A 21029-nucleotide genomic window follows, 5' to 3' on the forward strand; every position below is an offset into this window, starting at 1 on the left:
TGGATTCCTCCATTTCAAATTCCTTGATCCGCAACTGAAATAGCAGTGCATATCATTGACTTGCTCAGGTCAAGATTGTTTACACTGAGAGAGATTTGAATTTAGTTTTGGGGGTTTTTTTTAGTTCAAAAGGTTTTTTTTACCATACTTATCTTTTCTTACTTTACTTATCTTCTCTGACTTCTGAAATAAACACGAGTATCAATTCTACCATAAAGGTTCTCATGGCAAAAGCATTTTTATAGCTATTGTCAGGTCGGGATAATCTGTGTGGCATAGTTGCCTTGTGCAATAGCATGCACCGTGGTTTCTCCATGGAAGGGGACCTCGTGTGTGTACAAGGTTTTACAAGAAACTTCGTGTTTGTATCTTCCTCATAGTTCCTTGCGGAGAAAGTGACATCACTCTCAACTCAACGCAGACTTCAGCAAGACTGACCTCAGTGTATTACCCAATAAAATATCCCAACAACGCCCTGTGCCGTTGGTTCGTCACAGCCGATGTAGGCTCTGCAATAACCTTCCGATTCTCCGTGTTCAATACCGAGGAATCCTACGACATTGTGACCATCGGCAATGGCCACGCACCCTCCAATGGCGACTCTAGTGTTGGTCATTTTAGCGGTTCCCTGACGAGTCTAACTGTCTTTTCCAATGACAACACAGCATGGATGGAGTTTACGAGCGATATTTCACTCACCAAGATTGGATTCGAAGTAACAATCACACAAGAAAAATCTGAAGGTGAGTACCAGCTTCTATAAGATAATGCAATGTCTCCTGAAGTTGTCGTGCAGATGGTTTTCACGGAACAGTGCATTACCTCTTTCGAAGGATTTACACAACACATTGCCTTTGCGATGATTGAAAAACGTTTTGAATATTTCAAACATCTTGGACAAGGATGATCGTTGCTTTTAAGACATCATTCACAAAACAGTTGTTGAATCAGCTATGTTGAATCTTGCCATAGCTTCTATGCTTGCAATAGCTGCACCCATTTTGGAAAAAAAGCTTTGTTTGAGATTCTTCAGAAGCAGGCGGCAACACTCAAACTTTTGTCAAGGGTACTGCAATAGTTACTCATGTACCGTAACACCATAGCCGTTCATTTCTTACGTCAACATAAATAAGTCGGAGAGTGACCAATGAAAGGCCCTCCAGTGATCAGTAACAGTCATTAAAATTGTCCCTTTTCCATATGTAAAATGTAACCTCCACTACCGAAGTGAAAGCCATAATGTTGTGGAAGTTGGAGACTTATAATGCAACGCAAACGTGTTTGCGAAATGTAACATAAATGAAATGGACAATGTGACATTTTGCTTGTTGCTAGATGCCATTGTGAAAAGTTTGGAGATTCGACTGCAGAACGTTAAGGGCCGTACATGTTATTTAAGTTTGCTCTTTGCTGTAGTTTCTTGTGGACAAGATGAATTTACATGCCGGAATACATCATCTGGCTTGATTTGTCTGGCGCTTGACGACACCTGTGACGGCTTTGCACTGTGCCCAGATGAATCAGATGAATCTAATTGCGGTAAGAATAATTCATAAATCATTTTGCAACTGGCTTCTGTTAAAAGCATATAGGTTCATCTGCATTTATTCCCAAAAGAGCTTAATAGAGACTGTATAATGGTACCAAACGCCCCGTGAAATTCTTCCGTCAGGCTAATTGCTGGCATTTAGTAGAAAACAAGAAATGTAGGTGATTTCCAATGAGCAGTCAATTGAACAATCATTGGAAAAGCTCAAGTGCATGATCTGTCACTGTTGTCTCGAACAGTATCATAACACTGAGCTAAAACGTGAGCTGGTTAAGTTTTGCACATTCAATTCAGTAGATTTTGAGCGGTTATTATTGGGCAATTCCGTATACTCGGACGTATTTACGAGCTGCTGTTGGAAAAGTGAATCTATGATACATCACTACTAATGTGACATATGAGTAGAAAAACGATTGGACCCAAGTATTAGGTACCTCTACCTCAGGCCAAAAAAAAAATACTCGGTCTCTGGTCAGGCCAATTAAAGTTCCGGAATTGATGCGGCGACGCGGCTTTTTTTTTTTTTTTAAGCTTGGATTGTACAGACATGTACTAGTTTGCTTTTTTGGTGTCCTCATGTACATTGGTGTCCTCCATAATTTGCCTTGGTGCCCTCGATCATTTGCCTTGGTGCAATTTCCCATTCCTTGGTGCTCTTTGGTAAAAAAAATATGAGGAGGTGCGGCAATAGAGGGCACTGTTGGAGCTACCGCGGAACATTTTGGAAAAAAAAGATTGACGCGCATGATTAAAATCGACGCGCGCGCTGACCAGAGACCGACTAATCGACCTTGTACATGCACATCATATGGTCAGACATACGTTTGATTTTACGGATTTGCCTTATTAGAAATGAACAAAATGCAAGAGAAAGGATAAGTAATCCAGTCCTAAGTCAACTTAAAAGCTATTCAAATGAGCTGTAACGAAAGTAATCCTTTGTTATTTTTCGTTCCTACTTTTGTGATTGACTTATGATGTGCTTGCGACCAAACTTCTGATTTGATCTGTCGGTACCTACTTTTTCCATCCTACTTGTAGCAATCTGTTTTCCCATAATTTCCACCTTCTGTCCGTACTTGAGCATTTCGATCAATTTTGAAAACTAACATTTAGTTTTCCTACTTTTACAACAGGTGAATGCAGACCACAAATCATCTCCGTGTACGAATATCCCATCAACATCACATCACCGCTCTACCCAAACCTGTACCCGAACGACCTCAACTGCATCTGGCTCATCAAAAGTGAATTGAAGCAACTGGTGACCCTGCGGATCAAGGAATTTGAAATGGAGGAATCCAGAGATTACTTGGAGGTCATTTTTCCTGGGGAGGGGGAGGAGCCAAAACAAACGTTTCGTCTTACAGGGGAGGATATTTCGAGGCGGACGGTGACCTGGGATGGTGAGGCTGGAGTTCTCAGGTTGGAAATGAAGACAGATGTATCCAGAAGACATCGTGGGTTCTTTATTGTGATAAGTCACACTGAAGAAGAGGATTTGGAGGGTAAGTCTGGTACCCTGTCTCAATGACATTATCAGCTTTTTAATCTAGTGAGGGTTCTCCAATGGAAGAACTCATTGGGTCCGTTCGATTACTTCCCCAGCTTACTCGCGCCTAGCTCCTCGCGGGATGACAGACATTCGCAGTGGAGCTAACTAAACGAACGGTTTCGGGTAAAGTTTCGTGCAAGAGCTGGAAAGTTGAACTTTGACCTGACGCAGGCTGCGCATCCGAATCAACTGTCTAGATCTAGATGTCAGTCCATGTCCATTAAAAATACGTGGAGACGCGCAGACAAAAGACGTAGCTCCGTCTGTTCCTTGCTCTAGACCTGTTTCGCACGCGGCCTGACGCGCCCGCCGGACGTCACGTTGGCAGCCATGTTTATTGCATGGCCTTATGGGATACTTACCCAATAACCGGATCAGCGAGTCCGTTATTTGGCCAGGGTCGAGTAAGCGCGAGAAGTAAAATCGTACGCTGTCGCGCTTGCACGAGTAAGCGCGGGTGAAGTAATTGACAGCATATTACCATACTTCTGGTATACCCATATTTATTATCACTCTTTTGTGCAGTCTAGGAAAGATTGTAATAACTCGATCATCATCGAAGCCATTCCCAGTGTGCAGTCTTGAAGGAACTCTCCATTGAAAACCCCTACTTTGTCTCTGACTTATGTTCCTTCAGTTTAAGTTTTCCTATAGCAATAAAATTAATACATATATAAAATTCAAGGTAGTCAACAATGTACTCTAAATGACAGAAATTACATGCAAGAATCTACAGAAATTTTATTTTATTTCAGTTTACAATACTGAGTATTGATGTGATTCTTTCTTTTTCTTTTCGTTTTTTGTTGTTCAGCATTGTGTGAACCTGATGAGTTCCATTGCGGCAATTATACAGGTTTTTGTGTCACCAATTCTTCCCGCTGCAATGGTTACCTGGATTGCATAAATTACGAAGATGAACTGAACTGCGGTATGTCATCTCAAATTGTCTTTAATATTTCTTACTTATGGCAATGGATCAACTAAGGATTCCTCAAAAAGACCCATGGCACTGTCGCTCGCAAGCCTTAGTTAACCCATTATCACAAATAAAACATTGTACAGTGTGAGTCAGAATGATCTGGAACAAGTTCACCATTTATTTTGTGGCAAATAGATTATAGTGTTTACTACCTGAAGCTTGTCTTCCACAGGAATTTAAAAAAAAAATTCAAATTGGTGGCTGTGGTGAGGAGTAGCAGGCAGAGTGCTTTTGGGTAGCACAGGGACTATAATGGGTTAATTAATGCAGGGAACACATCCACATGCAGACTTGGGCAGGATTCGGGCTGGCCACAGAGGTAGAAGGCAAGAAACGGACCACCAGCCATAGTCTCCAACTGTGACTGGACTTGTAATAGACTTTGTGATGAACTCAGCTACAACACCGCAGGAAGGTGCATCGCTCTTATTTGACTCCACTTCCTGACCCATCTAAAATGTTGTAGCGTCATTGTAAAACAAAACGTGTCATAAAGACGTAGATCGACACGTGAGTATTCCACTTTACCGATGTCATTTTTTTCCTCCCAAATCTTTACAACAGACGACATCTTCTGCCCAGGTTCCTACAAGTGCAACAACCTCGACACCAGTTCATTGTCTATTTCCTTCACTGGCGACCTCCCTCGGGCGCAGTGCATTCCAATGACGCAGGTTTGTGACGGAGAGAAGAACTGCCCAGAACCTGATGACGACGAAATTCAGTGCGGTATGTTTACTTGCTGTGTGACCTAGCGCTGACTTGTGACCTGACTAGTGACCCAACTTGTGACCTAACTTGTATACCAGATGTTGACCCGACTTTTGACCAGACTTGTATGTGCCTGATTGTGACCCGACTTGTGACCTGACGTGTGACCCGACTTAATTGTGACCCGACTTGTGACCCGACTTGTGACCCGACTTGTGACCCGACTTGTGACCCGACTTGTGACCCGACTTGTGACCCGACTTGTGACCCGACTTGTGACCCGACTTGTGACCCGACTTGTGACCCGACTTGTGACCCGACTTGTGACCCGACTTGTGACCCGACTTGTGACCCGACTTGTGACCCGACTTGTGACCCGACTTGTGACCCGACCTGTGACCCGACCTGTGACCCGACCTGTGACCCGACCTGTGACCCGACTTGTGACCCGACTTGTGACCCGACTTGTGACCTGACTTGTGACCTGACTTGTGACCCGACTTGTGACCCGACTTGTGACCCGACTTGTGACCTGACTTGTGTCCTGACTTGTGTCCTTACTTGTGACCTGACTTGTGACCTGACTTGTGTCCTGACTTGTGTCCTTACTTGTGACCCAGATTGTGAGCTAACTTGTCGGACCTGACTTGAGACGGCACTTGTGACCAGTCTTGTCAACTGACTTATGACCTTACATTACACATTGTGACAAACTCGATTATAACTCTGTCCTCCTATGATCATAGATGTGAAGCGATGTCCCGCTGGTTGCAAGTGTAGCTACAAGGGCACAGACTTGGTAGTCAATTGCAACAATGGCTGGGATTCCTCGACATTAGACGACCTGGCACTAATAACACATACTCTGTAAGTTGTCGTCATCCAAAATGTTCCTCGACTAGGAAATTCTTTAAAGCTCACATTTTTGAGCAAAGGAGGTTGCCTTAACAAGCTATTTTGGGAACAAACAAAACTGATTCCGAGTTTATTGAAGTAAGATCAACATTATCGGATGTTCTTTATTCTACACAAAGAAAAACACAACTTTTTGCAATTGCCTGTTCAATTTTGCATACCTCCCTAAATTGCTGCAATAAGCCTGGTTAGTTTTTATTGTCTGTCCCAAAAAGTGTTCATTGTTACATATTGATATTTAAAAAATATATATAATTCCTATTGTCCAAAACTACATGTTATTTTTCCTCAATCTGTAGTCAGCTCTCCGGACTCAACTTTAGTGAGCTGGACCAGGGAATGTTCAAAGCGTTATCACATCTCAAAGTGCTGTGAGTATAGAAACAAGCCTTTTTGTGTTCAGAGGATTTTTGGCTTCCGAAATAGTGCAATTTGTTTTCAGTAACGAAGGCAATTAAGAATAAATTTAAAATAAGATGTTTGTCTTAGTCTGTCAAATTGTGGGATTGCTATTTTTCATTCATTTGCTTATTTATCTGTATATCCATCATTCTGTTACTTTCTGCGTTTCCATTATAATCACTTTTTATTTTTTAATGTAACTTGTCATTATTTTTTGTCTTGAATAGGTCATTAAAAAACAATGTCATATCCGAGATACAGGAACGCACTTTTTACGGCCTGGAAAGTCTGTTGTGGCTGTGAGTTACAATTTTACATCTGAACGTTTTTGTAAGCACCGGTGGCCTCTTGGTCTGGGTCATGAAACTCACAGTCTGCAGGTAATTCTGCAAGTTGTGGGTTCGATTCCAGCCTGGGGTTATAGTGCATGTGACCGGCCTTCGACAAGGCACTTTGGCACTCATTTCTACTCCGCACCCAGGGGTACATGGGTACCTGTGACGGCAGCGATTGTTATTTTGATTGATTGTACCTGCTTTGCACTGAAATGGCAGCTTCAAACTGTATACTCCACACTCAGAGAGCAGTGAGATTGTCTTTGGAATGTTTCATTGACCGAATGAGTACTAATGATGAGCACCTGTGGCACCAATAATGGTGGATATGTGCGCTTTATAAAAACAAAACACGACTTTTATTATAGTTCAAATTCTTTTTTAATTTCTATGTCATCAAAACTTTCAGTATGGGCCAAAAATGCGATTGGATATCCATGGCTAAAATAATGCCTCTAAAGGTTTTTGGAGTGATTGCTGTATCATTTACTTATTTAGTAATTGCGGACTTTTTTGAAATCACCCAAATGTTCCCTCTTTTGTCTTTTACAGGGACCTGTCAAATACATCGATGAAAGAACTGCATGGTTTTGCCATGGAGGAGTTGTCCAGTCTACGCGGAATGTAAGTATTGTGGCGGGACTGTTCCCGAACCAAGTTATTCCTTGGACCAGGGACTACACAAAGCAGTCTAAAGGCTAAGGATGCAGGCTCGTTTTGGGTGGAAATCTACCGCCGCAGGAATTGATCCCTAAACCTTCTGTTTACTAGGCAATAACACAATAACAAGGAAAACTGGCAACTGAATGGTCGGTAATCTCAAGTAACACGATGATTTATTTCAGAGACAACAATTAAATGATTAAATGATTTGGGAGTAATTGTCTTGGGTAGCTTTATTACAACCTGTGGTTTTCGAATATGAGCCCTATTTGCAATATACAACTAATATCGCACTGCTCACTCCAATAATCACTGCACAAACTAATGCTGCATTACAGGAACGCTATAGCAATGCACAACTAATACTGCAATACATGAACGCTATAGCAATGCACAAACCAATGCTGCAATATAGAAACACTACAGCAACGCATCAACCAATGCTGCACTGCTTAAACAATATCGCATTGCATAGCTCAGTGCCACTGTGGAGATATGGTTTGTGCGCACGTAGCACTACGAAACCATGGGCCCAGCCCCAATCAACCACAATGCACCCACAAGTGTACGGCTAAACTGTCCAACAGTTCGCCCGCGCGTAGCTAGCATATAGCGCAAATCACCATATAGCAATACACGCCACAGCGAGAGCACACTCAACTCACGTTCGTACAGCTCGCTGCCACTTGCCAGAACCTCCCGCGCCTACGTACGTAGCAATCTACTTACGCGCATACATAGCACATGCACTAAACCATTATGATGCACTAAACATATGGGGCTTTGTTAACCAATCGCGTGCATACACGCACACCCTGACTGCTAAGCCACGCCCAGTCACGGGCGTACTATACTACAGTTCATTCATAAGATTAGAATACAATAACATGAACAAGGGCATAAAACTACACTTTCCGTCACATGGGCCCGACCAATGGCAGAGATTGTCCCCAACTCTAAGCCATAAATAAAAATAAAAGGAAAGTGTGACTAAATCTTAACTTCTTCTTTAAATTACAATATAAAACTTAAAGCTTAACTTTTTCTTTAAATTATAATATAAAACTTAAAGCTTAACTTTTTCTTTAAATTATAATATAAAACATAAGGGGGGGGCAGATTTCAAAGCTCATTAAATATTCACAAGCTCTTATACACCGGATAAGGGCACTTGCCTTACATGTACTCTACATGTACAGGAACACCAAAGTTTGCTGCTAATTAAATATTCACAAGATTTAACAGGGAATGATCGTACACAATTTTCCTTAAATTCAGCTCATTAAAAAATTCACAAGAAATTTTACAGATTATTTCCACTGATTTTACAACGATTAAAATATAAATGCTCTGAATAATTTTTCGCTTGATCACCTGCTGGAATGTCATGAACTACACACTAAATATGATGTAAGATTTCCTCAACTCAAAATTTTACATGATTTGACTAGGATAAATTTTACAGAGTCTTAGCTACGAATTTGTCAATTTTTAATATTTACACAATTTGTTTTTACGAGAAATCACCCAGTGCAAAAATTAGGCGTTTTACAAGATCTACGAAATTGTTAATTAGGATTTCTGTTTTATATAAAATGAAGATTTCTTTATACATCAAAATTCACATCAGCAGATTTTGTAAGATTTTTCTATATGATTTTAAGACTGATTCTATTATTATTATTTATTTTTTTCTCCCTCTTTTTACCGACAATAAACCTTAACTTTATAAAACTTTTTGGAAAACTTTGAAATGTTCAACACTTCGGAAACCTTAAGAAAACTTGGTTAATCAGAATAATGAAACATAAACCCAAACTTGAACGTGTCGTCCTGTTTATTTCCCTGTTGGCTTTCCCTCATCATCTACCTCTATCTGCTTCGTGTAGACGCTGTTATGTTCGTCCGTCTTGACCACTTTCCCATCGAGAAAAACCTGCATGCAGGTGTACTCTCGGACGGTAGCTGTGCGCCTTCTCTTCTTCGGAGGATCCTCCCTTTTCTGAGTGGGGAACATCTCCTCTTCCTCCTGGGATGAAGACTGTGATGCTGAGGATGGGGACGTGGCCTCGGCCGCTCTCACCATCTGCATCATCCCCTTCGGCTTGCCTCCCAAGGGGCGAAAAGGGGGGACAACCAACTTTGGCGAGGTTGACACTTTCGGGGATTCTTGGATTGGTGAGGCTGACAGGGACAATGCATCGACGACTGGCGTGACCCCACTTGGCACTGCTGCCGGTGGCAAACCAGCACCGGAGGACGTACCCGGACCTGCTGCACGGCTCTCTGCGACCTTTGTCACCGTACTGAAGCTCCAAGACTCTGGTGCCTGGGAAGGACCAGCTGCACCCTTCACCACACCAATTTTGTGTACCGTCTCCATGTGATGCTGGAGGATATACACCTGACCTGCAACGTAGTCGCACCTGCTACACATCAAGGTGTTCGTCGCCGGCCCATGGATGTCTCTGATATGGCGCCATAGGCTTGCCCGATGCAGGTACCAACTGGTACACTCACGGCACTTGTATCGCCTCGGTTCACCCTTCGTCATGCTGCGACTCAATTTTCTTCAACTCCTGAAAAACACAAAGGAAAGAAGAATTCAAAATATATACACCACAACTTAGTTTCGACCTCACCCAGAAAACAATTATGGAATCAAAGCCACACCTACTATCTTAGCGAAACCGCAGGGGCAACCTATGTGACCGCTTAGGATACCGCCTGGGCGGTGACATGTCTTGCCTCTCGGGCAGACTGACTCTACAATCTGGAACTGGTTCCTCTGTAATGGCCTCATCCACCACAGGGTACTCATCTACCAACTCCTCAACTGAACCTTGGTCATACTGACCCTCGGTCACCATGGGGAGGTTTTCTGTCACCTCGTCCCTTGATGGACAATCCCAAGATTCGATGGCCTCACCGACATATGGTTTGAGTCGGTCCACATGGACAACCTTTGGTTTGCTACCACGCTTAAGCTGGATTCGAACCGTCACATCTGACAACCTCTTAAGAATCAGCCATGGTCCTTCCCACCTAAGTTGTAATTTAGGGGACATGTGCTTTTTCTTTGCAGGGTTGTGTAGCCACACAAATTGGCCCTCCTTCAACCCATGCTCAGATGCTCTTCTGTCAAAGTTCTTCTTTTGCCTCCGGGCACTTTTCCCGAGGCACTCCCTAGCCCTTTTATGGGCCTCCTGCATATCACTTCGCAACCTTTCGGCAAAGTCTGCAGTCACCTCCTCCTCAACCTCAGGACACCCTGTCACCAGATCCACTGGGACATTAACCTCTCTTCCCAACATCATCATGTTGGGGGATTCCCCGATCGAGTCTTGCGGCGTGCACCTGTAAGCGAAGGTGGCAAAGGGGAGGAACTCATCCCAATCTTTCTGCCTTCGCCCAGGGTCAATCAGCACCGCCACGATGTTGACCAAGGTTTTGTTAAACCTCTCAACCATGCCGTCCGATTTCGGATTATAGGCGGTTGTCCGAGTCTTCGATATGCCGAGGATTTGGCACATTTTACTGAACACCTCTGACTCAAAGTTTGTGCCCTGATCAGAGTGAAGTTCTTAGGGCACCCCAAATCGACAGACAAACTCAGTCACCAATGTGTGCGCTACTGTAACTGCAGTAGCATCAGGAAGCGGAAATGCTTCCATCCACTTAGTGCAGTAGTCGCCAACCACCATCACCCAACGATTACCATTGTCCGTGACGGGCAATGGCCCGAGCAAGTCTATTGCTACTCGCTCCATCGGAACACCAACTCGATACTGTTGTAGGGGCGCAACCCTCTTCTTAGCAGCCGACTTTCTCCTAGCACAGATATTGCAGCCCCGGAGAAATGACCGCACGTCCGCAGACATGCCTGGCCAGAAGTACCTGGCTTTGACTTTGGCCAGAGTTTTGCTAACCCCCAAGTGACCACTAAGTTGCCCACCGTGCAACTCAGACAGAATTTCCTTCCGGAACTTTGATGGCAACACCAACAGCCATCGGATGGACTTCCCGTCATCGGAGTCCCATCGCCTATGTAGAACTCCTTCCCGGACCTCTAACTGGTCCCACTGTGACCAATAGGTCTTACAGGCTGCCGACAAGTGCGAGACCGTCTTCCACTCAGGACGACTATCGCCGTCCTCCTTCAACTTCCTGAGCCAGCTCATGGTGTCATCCTGTGACTGTGCTTCCTTTAAAGCACTTCGAGACAGGGTTGGTTGGGCAGCTACACCCCTAACCAAAAACTCACTCCCCTGAGGCTGAACCTCGGGTACTACACCAATTGCCTCGTTGACCACCTCCTCCCGGCCGCACTGTTTGCATTGCCGCCTCGACAACCCATCAGCATTACCATGCTTCTTGCCGCTTCTGTGCTCAACCACTAAGTCGTACTGGGACAGGACTTCCATCCACCTCGCCAGCTGACCCTCGGGGTTCTTGAAATTAAGTACCCACCGCAATGCGGCATGGTCAGTTCTGACCGTCACCCTGCGGCCGTACAAGTATTGTTTGAAATACTTCAAGTACACAACCACAGCCAACAACTCTTTACGAGTGACACAGTAATTTCGCTCAGGTTTGCTGAGCTTCCGGCTCGCATACGCAAGCACTTTTTCGTCACCACCCTGGACCTGCGACAACACCGCCCCGATACCTTCACCGCTGGCATCAGTGTCCAAGATAAAGTCGCCCTCGGGCATTGGGTATGACAGAACTGGGGCGGCCTGAAGCCTGCCCTTTAGCTCGTCAAATGCCTCCTGACAACTCTCAGTCCACACAAACTCTCTTGATTTCTCGGTCAAGGCATGAAGTGGACTTGCCACTTCTGCAAACCCCTTTATGAACTTCCGGTAGTACGATGCGAGGCCCAAAAAGCTTCTAACATCTCGTACACACCTCGGGACCGGCCACTTTGCGACTGCCTCGATCTTCTGAGGATCCGTGGCTACCCCTTCCGAGGACACAATGTGCCCAAGGTAAGTCACTGACCTCTGAAACAAATGACACTTGCTGGGCTTGAGTTTGAGCCCAGCGTCTCTAAGCCTCTTCAACACAACTCGGAGACGATCTAGGGTCTCCGTCACCGATCGACCAAACACGATGATGTCATCCAAATAAATCAGTAGGATTTCCCATTGCAAGCCGGCCATGACCTTTTCCATGAGCCGCTCAAATGTTGCCGGGGCATTGCACAGCCCAAAAGGCATGCATTTCCACCGGTACAACCCGCTTCTCACTACAAATGTCGACTTTTGGCTGGCGTCCTCATCCAGAGCGACTTGCCAGTACCCCGACGCCAAGTCAAGTGTACAAAACCACTTCGCCCCACTCAACGCATCGAATGTTTCATCAATGCGTGGCACAGGATAGGCATCCTTGATGGTCACCGAATTCAACTTTCTATAATCAATACAGAAGCGTTTCGTGCCATCCTTTTTGTCAACCAAAACAACATTTGCCGCCCATGGACTGTCGGAAGGTTCAATCACCCCCCTCTTTTCCAAATCACCGACTTGTCTCTGGATTTCCTCCTGATGGCAATACGGATGACGCCTCATCCGTTCTCTCACCGGTTTAGCATCACCAGTGCTTATGTGATGCTGGACCACGTCCGTGCGACCAATGTCGTGGTCACCCTTAGACAATACATCCTGAAAGTCAACTAAACATTTCCGGACATCCTCATGGTACGTAGCCTCTACCTTGGCTGTACCCCTCTCAAACAAATCTTGCAAGTGCTGGGGTAACTCCTCACCAGCATTTGCCACCACATCCAACTCACCATGAATTGAACCAACCTCTACCTGGGAGATCGTTCCCGCTGTCGTCCCCTCACGTGCAACTCTTTTCTCCCTTCCGGGATTGAAGACCCGCAACGGAATAACCTCTGCTTCAGTCTCAACCAGAGATCTGGCCAAAACCAAACCCTTCTTAGCTAGGTCACCGCCACCTTCCATTGGTTCCACCATGGCTGGCCCGACCAAGTCGGCACCCTTCCGGGCAATTATACCTGGGACCATGGCCTCATGACCGGACGGAATCACAGTAGTTTTTAAAACCACTACACGTCCCACAAAGGGCTCACCGGCACCGTTTGTGCACCTGATTCGCTCACCATTGAGCCTCCACTCTCTTGACTGGAAGTCTATGTTTCCACCTGTTGGCACGAGAAAATCCATGCCCAGGATGCCACTATACTTCATTTCGGTAAACACCGCCCTTACTTGGTGCGTGGTTCGACCAACTTGCACCTCCACCCAAGCTATGCCAAGCACGGGCAATCGACTACCGTCAACTTGCTTCACCTGGACCTCCTCCGTCTCTAAGACAGGTCTCTTCTCCTTTGGAATTTGATAGTATACCGTACTACTTATCAAGGTGTCGGTGGACCCCGTGTCAATCAAAAACCGACACTTGGTCCCTCTCACCATTCCATCAACAAATAAACCATAACGAGGGCCGCGACTTGGGTTGGGCAGAGTTATTACTCGTTGCCCATCCCCATGCTTTGACCGCTTCTCTCTACTACCACCCTCGCTGTCACTTTGTTGTCTTTTGGACCCTTTTGTCCACTCAGCCTTCCCGCGGGTCCTACGGGGGGCTGACTGCCGTTTCCCTGTTGTGGATGTCTCTGACACTCCCGGGCGAAATGCCCTATCTCACCACACCTGAAGCACTTCAGGGTACTGGGCTTGTTCGTTTTGGGGGGCATGCCCTGAACCTGACTCTGACCCTTGATCTGAGTCGACAACGACTTTACCAATTCAGCCACAGACTTCAATGCCTGGGCCTGTTCACCGATACTTTTCTCTAAAGTCTCAAACCTCTGCTCTGTTCCGGAGTCAACAGCTCTCGCCAGCTTGGCGGGCTTCCGGTCAAACAACCTTTGCTGTTCGACCTTATCAAAGTTCTCTGTCTCTAGGGCAGCCTGGACCGCTTCATCCAAAGTCTTTGGACGAGCCCGATGAATGCCCTCCCTGACTGAATGACAATCAACGGCGTCTATGAAGTGGTTCTTAGCCAACCTCTCCCGAGCATCCTCCTGCAACTCAGGGTATGCTCTTGCTGTTAACTCGTGAATCGCTTGCCCTAATTCCTGCAAGCCCTCCTTTGGCTTTTGGCGTCGATGTCTCAATTCGACAAGATAATTTTCACTCTGTCGAGCTGACCCAAACCTGCGCTCCAGCAGCTTAACAAGTGCATTGTACTTGTACTTGTGGCCTGAGTCACCCAACAACCGTAGAGCGTCTCCCTGCAAGCTTGCGGCTAACCACCTCGCAGCCTGCTCCTCGCTCCACATATTCACCTCACGACATGACTCAAAATGGCGGAAGTACTCCTTCCAGAGTACCTTCCCACTGTACCGATCAGGGGTTATGTTTGGCCTGCGATTTGGTCGCTCCAAACTACCCACCTGACCCACACCACCATGGACCCGTGCCTCTCTTTTCAGTGGCCACGGACCCACTGACGAGATGTCAACTTGAGCTGAACTGTTGTTCTTTGCCTCTACTGGTCGAGTCGCGAAACTCAACAGCTCACTATGTACCTGTTTAGGGGTACACGATTCCTTATCTTCAACGAACGGGTTGGTACTCGCCCTACCCCGTCTTACACCAACCTCAGGCGTGAACGACAACAGATCCCCATTAGGACCCTCCGTCTCCCTAGAAATAGGCGTCGACTGCGCTCGGGGGAACACCCCTGAGCTTTGTCCTTTCTGAGGTGTACTTTCAATAAAGCTCACCCCCCTCCCCACTTTAGGGGCCAACTCAGGCACCACACCTGCACCTGACTCTCTCCCCGTCGCTCCAGAGACATACCCAGATGTCTCTTCGGGCAACCTAAACTCAACATCGGAATCAACACGACGGCGCACACGCCCACTCTCGGCTTGCGTACCCCCGTTTCCTCCATTTGGGGAATCACCCGACTGCAAGTCCATGGCAGCTAGCGCCAACTTCTTTTCAGTGAGGTCCTTTTCCCACTGCAGTATTTGGTTTTCCATCCGCAGTCGTTGCACCTCGACCTCAGCACTCGAGGTGCCAATTCGACCTTTCGAGCCTGGATCGCTCATCTCAACCCCAAAATCACCACCGAAATCAACAACACGTGAAGACCAATTGTGCAATTCTATTAGTCAACAGAGAAGTCACCTTAATCAATTCCAATCCCACTTCTGACACCATTTGTGGCGGGACTGTTCCCGAACCAAGTTATTCCTTGGACCAGGGACTACACAAAGCAGTCTAAAGGCTAAGGATGCAGGCTCGTTTTGGGTGGAAATCTACCGCCGCAGGAATTGATCCCTAAACCTTCTGTTTACTAGGCAATAACACAATAACAAGGACAACTGGCAACTGAATGGTCGGTAATCTCAAGTAACACGATGATTTATTTCAGAGACAACAATTAAATGATTAAATGATTTGGGAGTAATTGTCTTGGGTAGCTTTATTACAACCTGTGGTTTTCGAATATGAGCCCTATTTGCAATATACAACTAATATCGCACTGCTCACTCCAATAATCACTGCACAAACTAATGCTGCATTACAGGAACGCTATAGCAATGCACAACTAATACTGCAATACATGAACGCTATAGCAATGCACAAACCAATGCTGCAATATAGAAACACTACAGCAACGCATCAACCAATGCTGCACTGCTTAAACAATATCGCATTGCATAGCTCAGTGCCACTGTGGAGATATGGTTTGTGCGCACGTAGCACTACGAAACCATGGGCCCAGCCCCAATCAACCACAATGCACCCACAAGTGTACGGCTAAACTGTCCAACAGTTCGCCCGCGCGTAGCTAGCATATAGCGCAAATCACCATATAGCAATACACGCCACAGCGAGAGCACACTCAACTCACGTTCGTACAGCTCGCTGCCACTTGCCAGAACCTCCCGCGCCTACGTACGTAGCAATCTACTTACGCGCATACATAGCACATGCACTAAACCATTATGATGCACTAAACATATGGGGCTTTGTTAACCAATCGCGTGCATACACGCACACCCTGACTGCTAAGCCACGCCCAGTCACGGGCGTACTATACTACAGTTCATTCATAAGATTAGAATACAATAACATGAACAAGGGCATAAAACTACACTTTCCGTCACAGTATGAGCAGCATTTTCATTGAGCATTCCTCATTTTTTGCCAGAAGTCTAGTAGAAAAAGAGTCAATAGGAAAGAGCACAACCTGCAAGATTATACAAGAGAATGGTACTTCAGGCCGAATATAGTCATATTGTGTGTAACTTTCCGTCCCATTGTATATGATTTTACCTCCTGACAGGCTATATCCAATCAAGGTTAATAAATGGGTTGTGTGAAAGGATTGACATTTTTAAGGGCACGTAAGGAACATTCTAAATACCTGGAAAAGCACCTATCGATTTAATGAGGAAACCTTGCTCAAACTGAAGATACGGATTGTACCAATTGGGGTCTATGTTCCCCAATACTGTTCCCCGAAATCTTTAGGGTTAGGGTTAGGGTTCGGGTACATAGGTATGTTTGGGAACACAGGTTATTTTGTTGCTTCAAACAATCAAAACAATGGAAACAAAATCTTATTACCTTTTATTTTGTCTGAAGCCATCATTTAAAATGTCCCCCATCATAAATGAAAATCCTTCTTTAAGATCGCTGAGTATTGGTGTGGGAAGTTATTGGTTGTTGAGCTGCTTGACTTTTGAGCCATTCCCTACTTCTATTGACCTTCAGTACGATTTTTGATGTGCCGTTGACGAGAATCAAGACGAATGCATTTTCTGGTCTCGGCCACGTGAAAACGTTGTGAGTACTTTTTGCTGAAGGATTTTAGAAACTATTCAAAGATTAAGGTCTTCGATTGCAACGTATCACTAAAAGCAATGAAAACAATTACAACGTCTGACCAAATAAACAAAGGACAATGCAATTTGGTAGAACATCAGTTCTTGTAACTTTCATAGCAGTATAAAACTCAGCTGTTATCCGTAGTGTTAAAGGTTTGGGCTGACGGGGATAGAGTTTGGTGCGAGGTGTATAAGGAACTAGTACATTGATTGCGAACGAATTTGAAAGTTTTGCAACGAAATTTGCTGCCCGCATTGTTACCATTTGTCCAAATCTTGTGAATCAGCAGCATAAAAACTTGACAAGACTTCACACATTCGCATTCATGTTTGAACCGAGTATGACCTTGAACGTTCAAAGTCTATCTATAACACCGAGTAGGAGATTTTCAGCTTTTTACATAATTACTTCTAGATGTTTCTCCTCACATACATTCAGTGTACGATAAAATAAGTGTCTCACCTGGTACAAGTGTTTGACCCATCATCATGAATGCTTTGTTTTAGGATAATTGTCCGCAACATTAAAGACCTACCACCACTTATAGTAGAAGATGATGCATTTCAAGGACTTGATGATGTGGCGGAGTTGTAAGTGTGATTTCAAGTTTCTCGCTAAACCTTTGAACGTATTATATAATTCAGTCTGTTTGCACTATAATTGGCTTATGTAACGTTTTCTGTCTGTTGTGTCAGGTATGTAGATGACCATCGACTGTGTTGTTTCTTCCCCTCGTCCGAGTGTAAGACGCTCGAGCCACAGCCTCCACTTTTCATGTGCAGCGAATTGATGCCTAAAATGGTCCTCAAAGTATTCATGTGGATTCTTGGTGTTAGCGCCCTCATCGGCAACATCTATGTAATGGTGTGGCGATATCGGGAAAGGTCGAAGGGCAGAGAGAGTCGAATCGTTCAGTCTTTCCTGGTGTTTAATCTAGCTGTGTCGGATGCCCTTATGGGGTTGTACATGCTGATCATAGCCAGCGCCGATGTGTATTTTGGAGAGCGTTATTTTGAAGTGTCTATGGAATGGCGGACGAGCCCCATGTGCAAGATTGCTGGGTTTATTTCCATCATCGGCAGCGAGGCTTCTGTGTTCTTTCTCACCTTCATCAGCATCGACAGGTATCTTGCAATCGTCCACCCGTTAAAAAAATACAATCTTTGTCCGGAGTCTTCTCGGATTGCTGCATTGTGTGTCTGGATTGGTACGGTGATCGTTGGACTGGTCCCAACAATACTTGCATCCGACTCTTCATCTGATGTTTACGGCCTCTCTGATGTTTGCATTGGGCTGCCACTGATGACTAAAGTTACTGAATATGAGACGGTGGATCAGCAGATTGATGCTGGGGGCGTGGCGAACATCACTGTGGGGATACCGTATCCTGTCGATTACCGAGCTTCCTGGTTCTTCTCCATCGCTCTGTTCCTCGGGGTCAACCTTCTGTGCTTCACCGTAATCCTCATCTGCTACATTGCCATCTTCAGGGGTGTCCGGGCATCGAGCAAGAAGGTGAACAGCAGTAGCCGGGACGATGAACAGCGTTTGGCCATCAAGATGGCCGCCATCATCCTGACGGATTTTGTCTGCTGGGTACCGGTCATCATCATGGGTATTCTGTCACAGGCCCACGTGGTGGAGATACCAACGGAAGCCTATGCCTGGATTGTCGTTTTCATCCTTCCAATCAACTCCTCTCTCAACCCCTACCTCTATACCATTGCAGATCTGTGCTACCAAAAACGAAAGTCTGCTTCTGTAAGGAGGAAGTCTGACCTGGCCATGAAGAACACTCGTTCCAATTCAGAGAACCGATCAAATATTCCTGTTGTAAAAACTGTGACCTCAGAAACCCAATTAAGTCAATAGCAAAGATGATATGGGTGATGCAGAATATAAATTCCTCCAACCCCAAAATAGTTAGCTGTAAAGTAAGATGCAATGTCATTTAGTTTATAAAACAACATTTACTTATTGCCGGATCTTTTTTGTTCAACTGCCAGATTTATTTCCGAAATGTTTATTAATATAAACAGGGTAATACCAACAAATTAATGTATACATTATTATATTGCATCTAGTCTTTTATATACTATATAATCACATGTAGTCAGTTTTTGGTTTTATTTTGGTAAAGTAAAAGGTCACGTTACATCCCCTTCCTGGTGGACAATTGGGGACAACGCTATGATGTCGCCTTTCACTGCGCAGATCTACTCTTCAACTTGGTGTGATTTTGAGCATCTTGCATCTTTTGTGAGGAGGACCAGTTTTGGTTGCTCCCAAATGCTTTAAGATCATCTTGGATGGCATACATGTACATGTATTTCAAACGTCTTCCATGAGGTCCGGTACGTACATGTACCTGTCAAGAGCTCTCTGAATAGGACTTGTTTTGGGAACCTGTCATCATGTATCCGTCAGACATGTCTGTACCATCTTGAGGACCTCACCATGATTGTAACTGTGCAGAGGCCAGCACGATGCTCCCACATTGCTTATCTTGTGCCAATAGCAGACAACAAAAATCTGTCTGAATATGCAACGTTGGCCAAACATTGTGTAGTTGTTGTGAGTGTTTACGTTCTGTGCTTCACCGTAATCCTCATCTGCTACATTAATTGCCATCTTCAGCCGAGTCAGGACATCGAGCAAGCGTGTGAGCCGCAATAGAATAGACCAGGATTTTAATAGCACCAACAGTGTACGTTGTAAAACAAGAATAGAATGTTTCTAAGCAACGATGGTGAGACATCTTTGTAGTTAGTGTATTTACACAGAGTTGCTCAGGTTTCTGACAAGCCCTAACAGTCCCGAATCCTCCAATTTTAATACGATTTTGCACACCCCTTGCCTTTTAGTCTTTAAAAGATAGTTACCTGTTGCAGCTTCTTATTAAACTGCAATTTTTTTCCAAAATGTTTAATAATTGTAAATACAGTAATAACAACAATGCATACGTTGTAAAAAAAAAAAAACTTTAATGATATTTATAATGAGCATCAGGTTTCTCGCATTTTATAGTTATAAATTTACTCATCAGCGTTTGGTTATATTTCGGTATCTTCACCTATCCGTCCTGGTGGACGATGGGGGACTACGTTGATATCAACTTTCAAGGCCCCGTTCTGCTCTTTCAGCTTGGTGTGACTCTGAGCGTCTTCTGCAATCATGTACATATTGCAGCTCGAGAGTAGTACAACTTCAGTTGAGATTAATAAGATGCATGTGTAACTTCAAACGTCAAAATAGATGTAGATAAAGACGTCAGTGCCATTTACCTTTAAAAAGAATTTCTTGCAGCTTTTTTTTTTAATTGCCATTTTTTATGTTATTTTATATACAGTAGGCCTAACAATAACAATGAATGTTGTAAAGAAAAAGGCTTATCCTTTGAATTGTACAAATTATTTCATTATAATAATCATCTTACATGTTTTATAGATATACTCAGTTTCTGGTTTTATTTTGGTAAACTAAAGGTATTATGCTCGGTAATATATATGTAAGTAATCAAGAATTTATGGTACATGTACAGGTATATTAATGATTTTGCCTCCATTTATTGGCTTCCTTTATTCAGAAACTCTCTAGCGTTTATACTCCATCGGTATATTGTACCTTCATATATTTGGAATAAAACCTTGTTATTAATCACTAATAAAAGATAGTATGCTTTGAAATCAATACTGTAACTCATCTAAAGTACAACTACAATTTGTAGTTGAAGGGCAAAAAATATGCTCCAGGTGACATTTTACCCTTGAGCTGGCATTTGGCTTATGACCATAGATGCTCCTGGTTACAGTCTTTAAAGTCGGTGAGGTAGGTCAAAAATTAGTACATGAATGTAGTTTGACTCAACAACTTTCGATGCATAAACCCTCTTTGCTTTGTATCAAAAATTGACTTTTCTCAAAACAAGGCAAAAATTCATCTGGATGCAAGAGGAACATCAATCAATACTCTAACAGGCATAATTATCAAGATTTGGGCACAAAATCATCCATTTTGAGAAAAAGAACCAGAAAAT

At 44.3% G+C, this 21029-nt stretch overlaps 1 protein-coding gene across 1 annotated transcript in view; it reads left to right on the top strand.

The window, feature by feature from the left end:
• The window catches only part of LOC119724134 (CUB and sushi domain-containing protein 2-like), a 51996-nt gene extending 32022 nt beyond the window's left edge, over window positions 1–19974 (top strand). Inside the window, exons 23-34 of the mRNA XM_038195054.1 lie at window positions 381–743; window positions 1417–1539; window positions 2686–3057; window positions 3919–4035; window positions 4651–4815; window positions 5544–5664; window positions 6012–6083; window positions 6342–6413; window positions 7002–7073; window positions 16880–16951; window positions 17500–17583; window positions 17689–19974. Coding sequence (XP_038050982.1) covers window positions 381–743; window positions 1417–1539; window positions 2686–3057; window positions 3919–4035; window positions 4651–4815; window positions 5544–5664; window positions 6012–6083; window positions 6342–6413; window positions 7002–7073; window positions 16880–16951; window positions 17500–17583; window positions 17689–18865 — 2810 coding nt within the window. The 3' untranslated portion in view covers window positions 18866–19974. The remainder of the gene's footprint in view (window positions 1–380; window positions 744–1416; window positions 1540–2685; window positions 3058–3918; window positions 4036–4650; window positions 4816–5543; window positions 5665–6011; window positions 6084–6341; window positions 6414–7001; window positions 7074–16879; window positions 16952–17499; window positions 17584–17688) is intronic.
• Window positions 19975–21029: the final 1055 nt, after the last annotated feature.

This window comes from Patiria miniata, unplaced genomic scaffold (genome assembly GCF_015706575.1).
Source record: "Patiria miniata isolate m_02_andy unplaced genomic scaffold, ASM1570657v1 HiC_scaffold_18, whole genome shotgun sequence".
In the NCBI taxonomy this organism is placed as follows: domain Eukaryota; kingdom Metazoa; phylum Echinodermata; class Asteroidea; order Valvatida; family Asterinidae; genus Patiria; species Patiria miniata.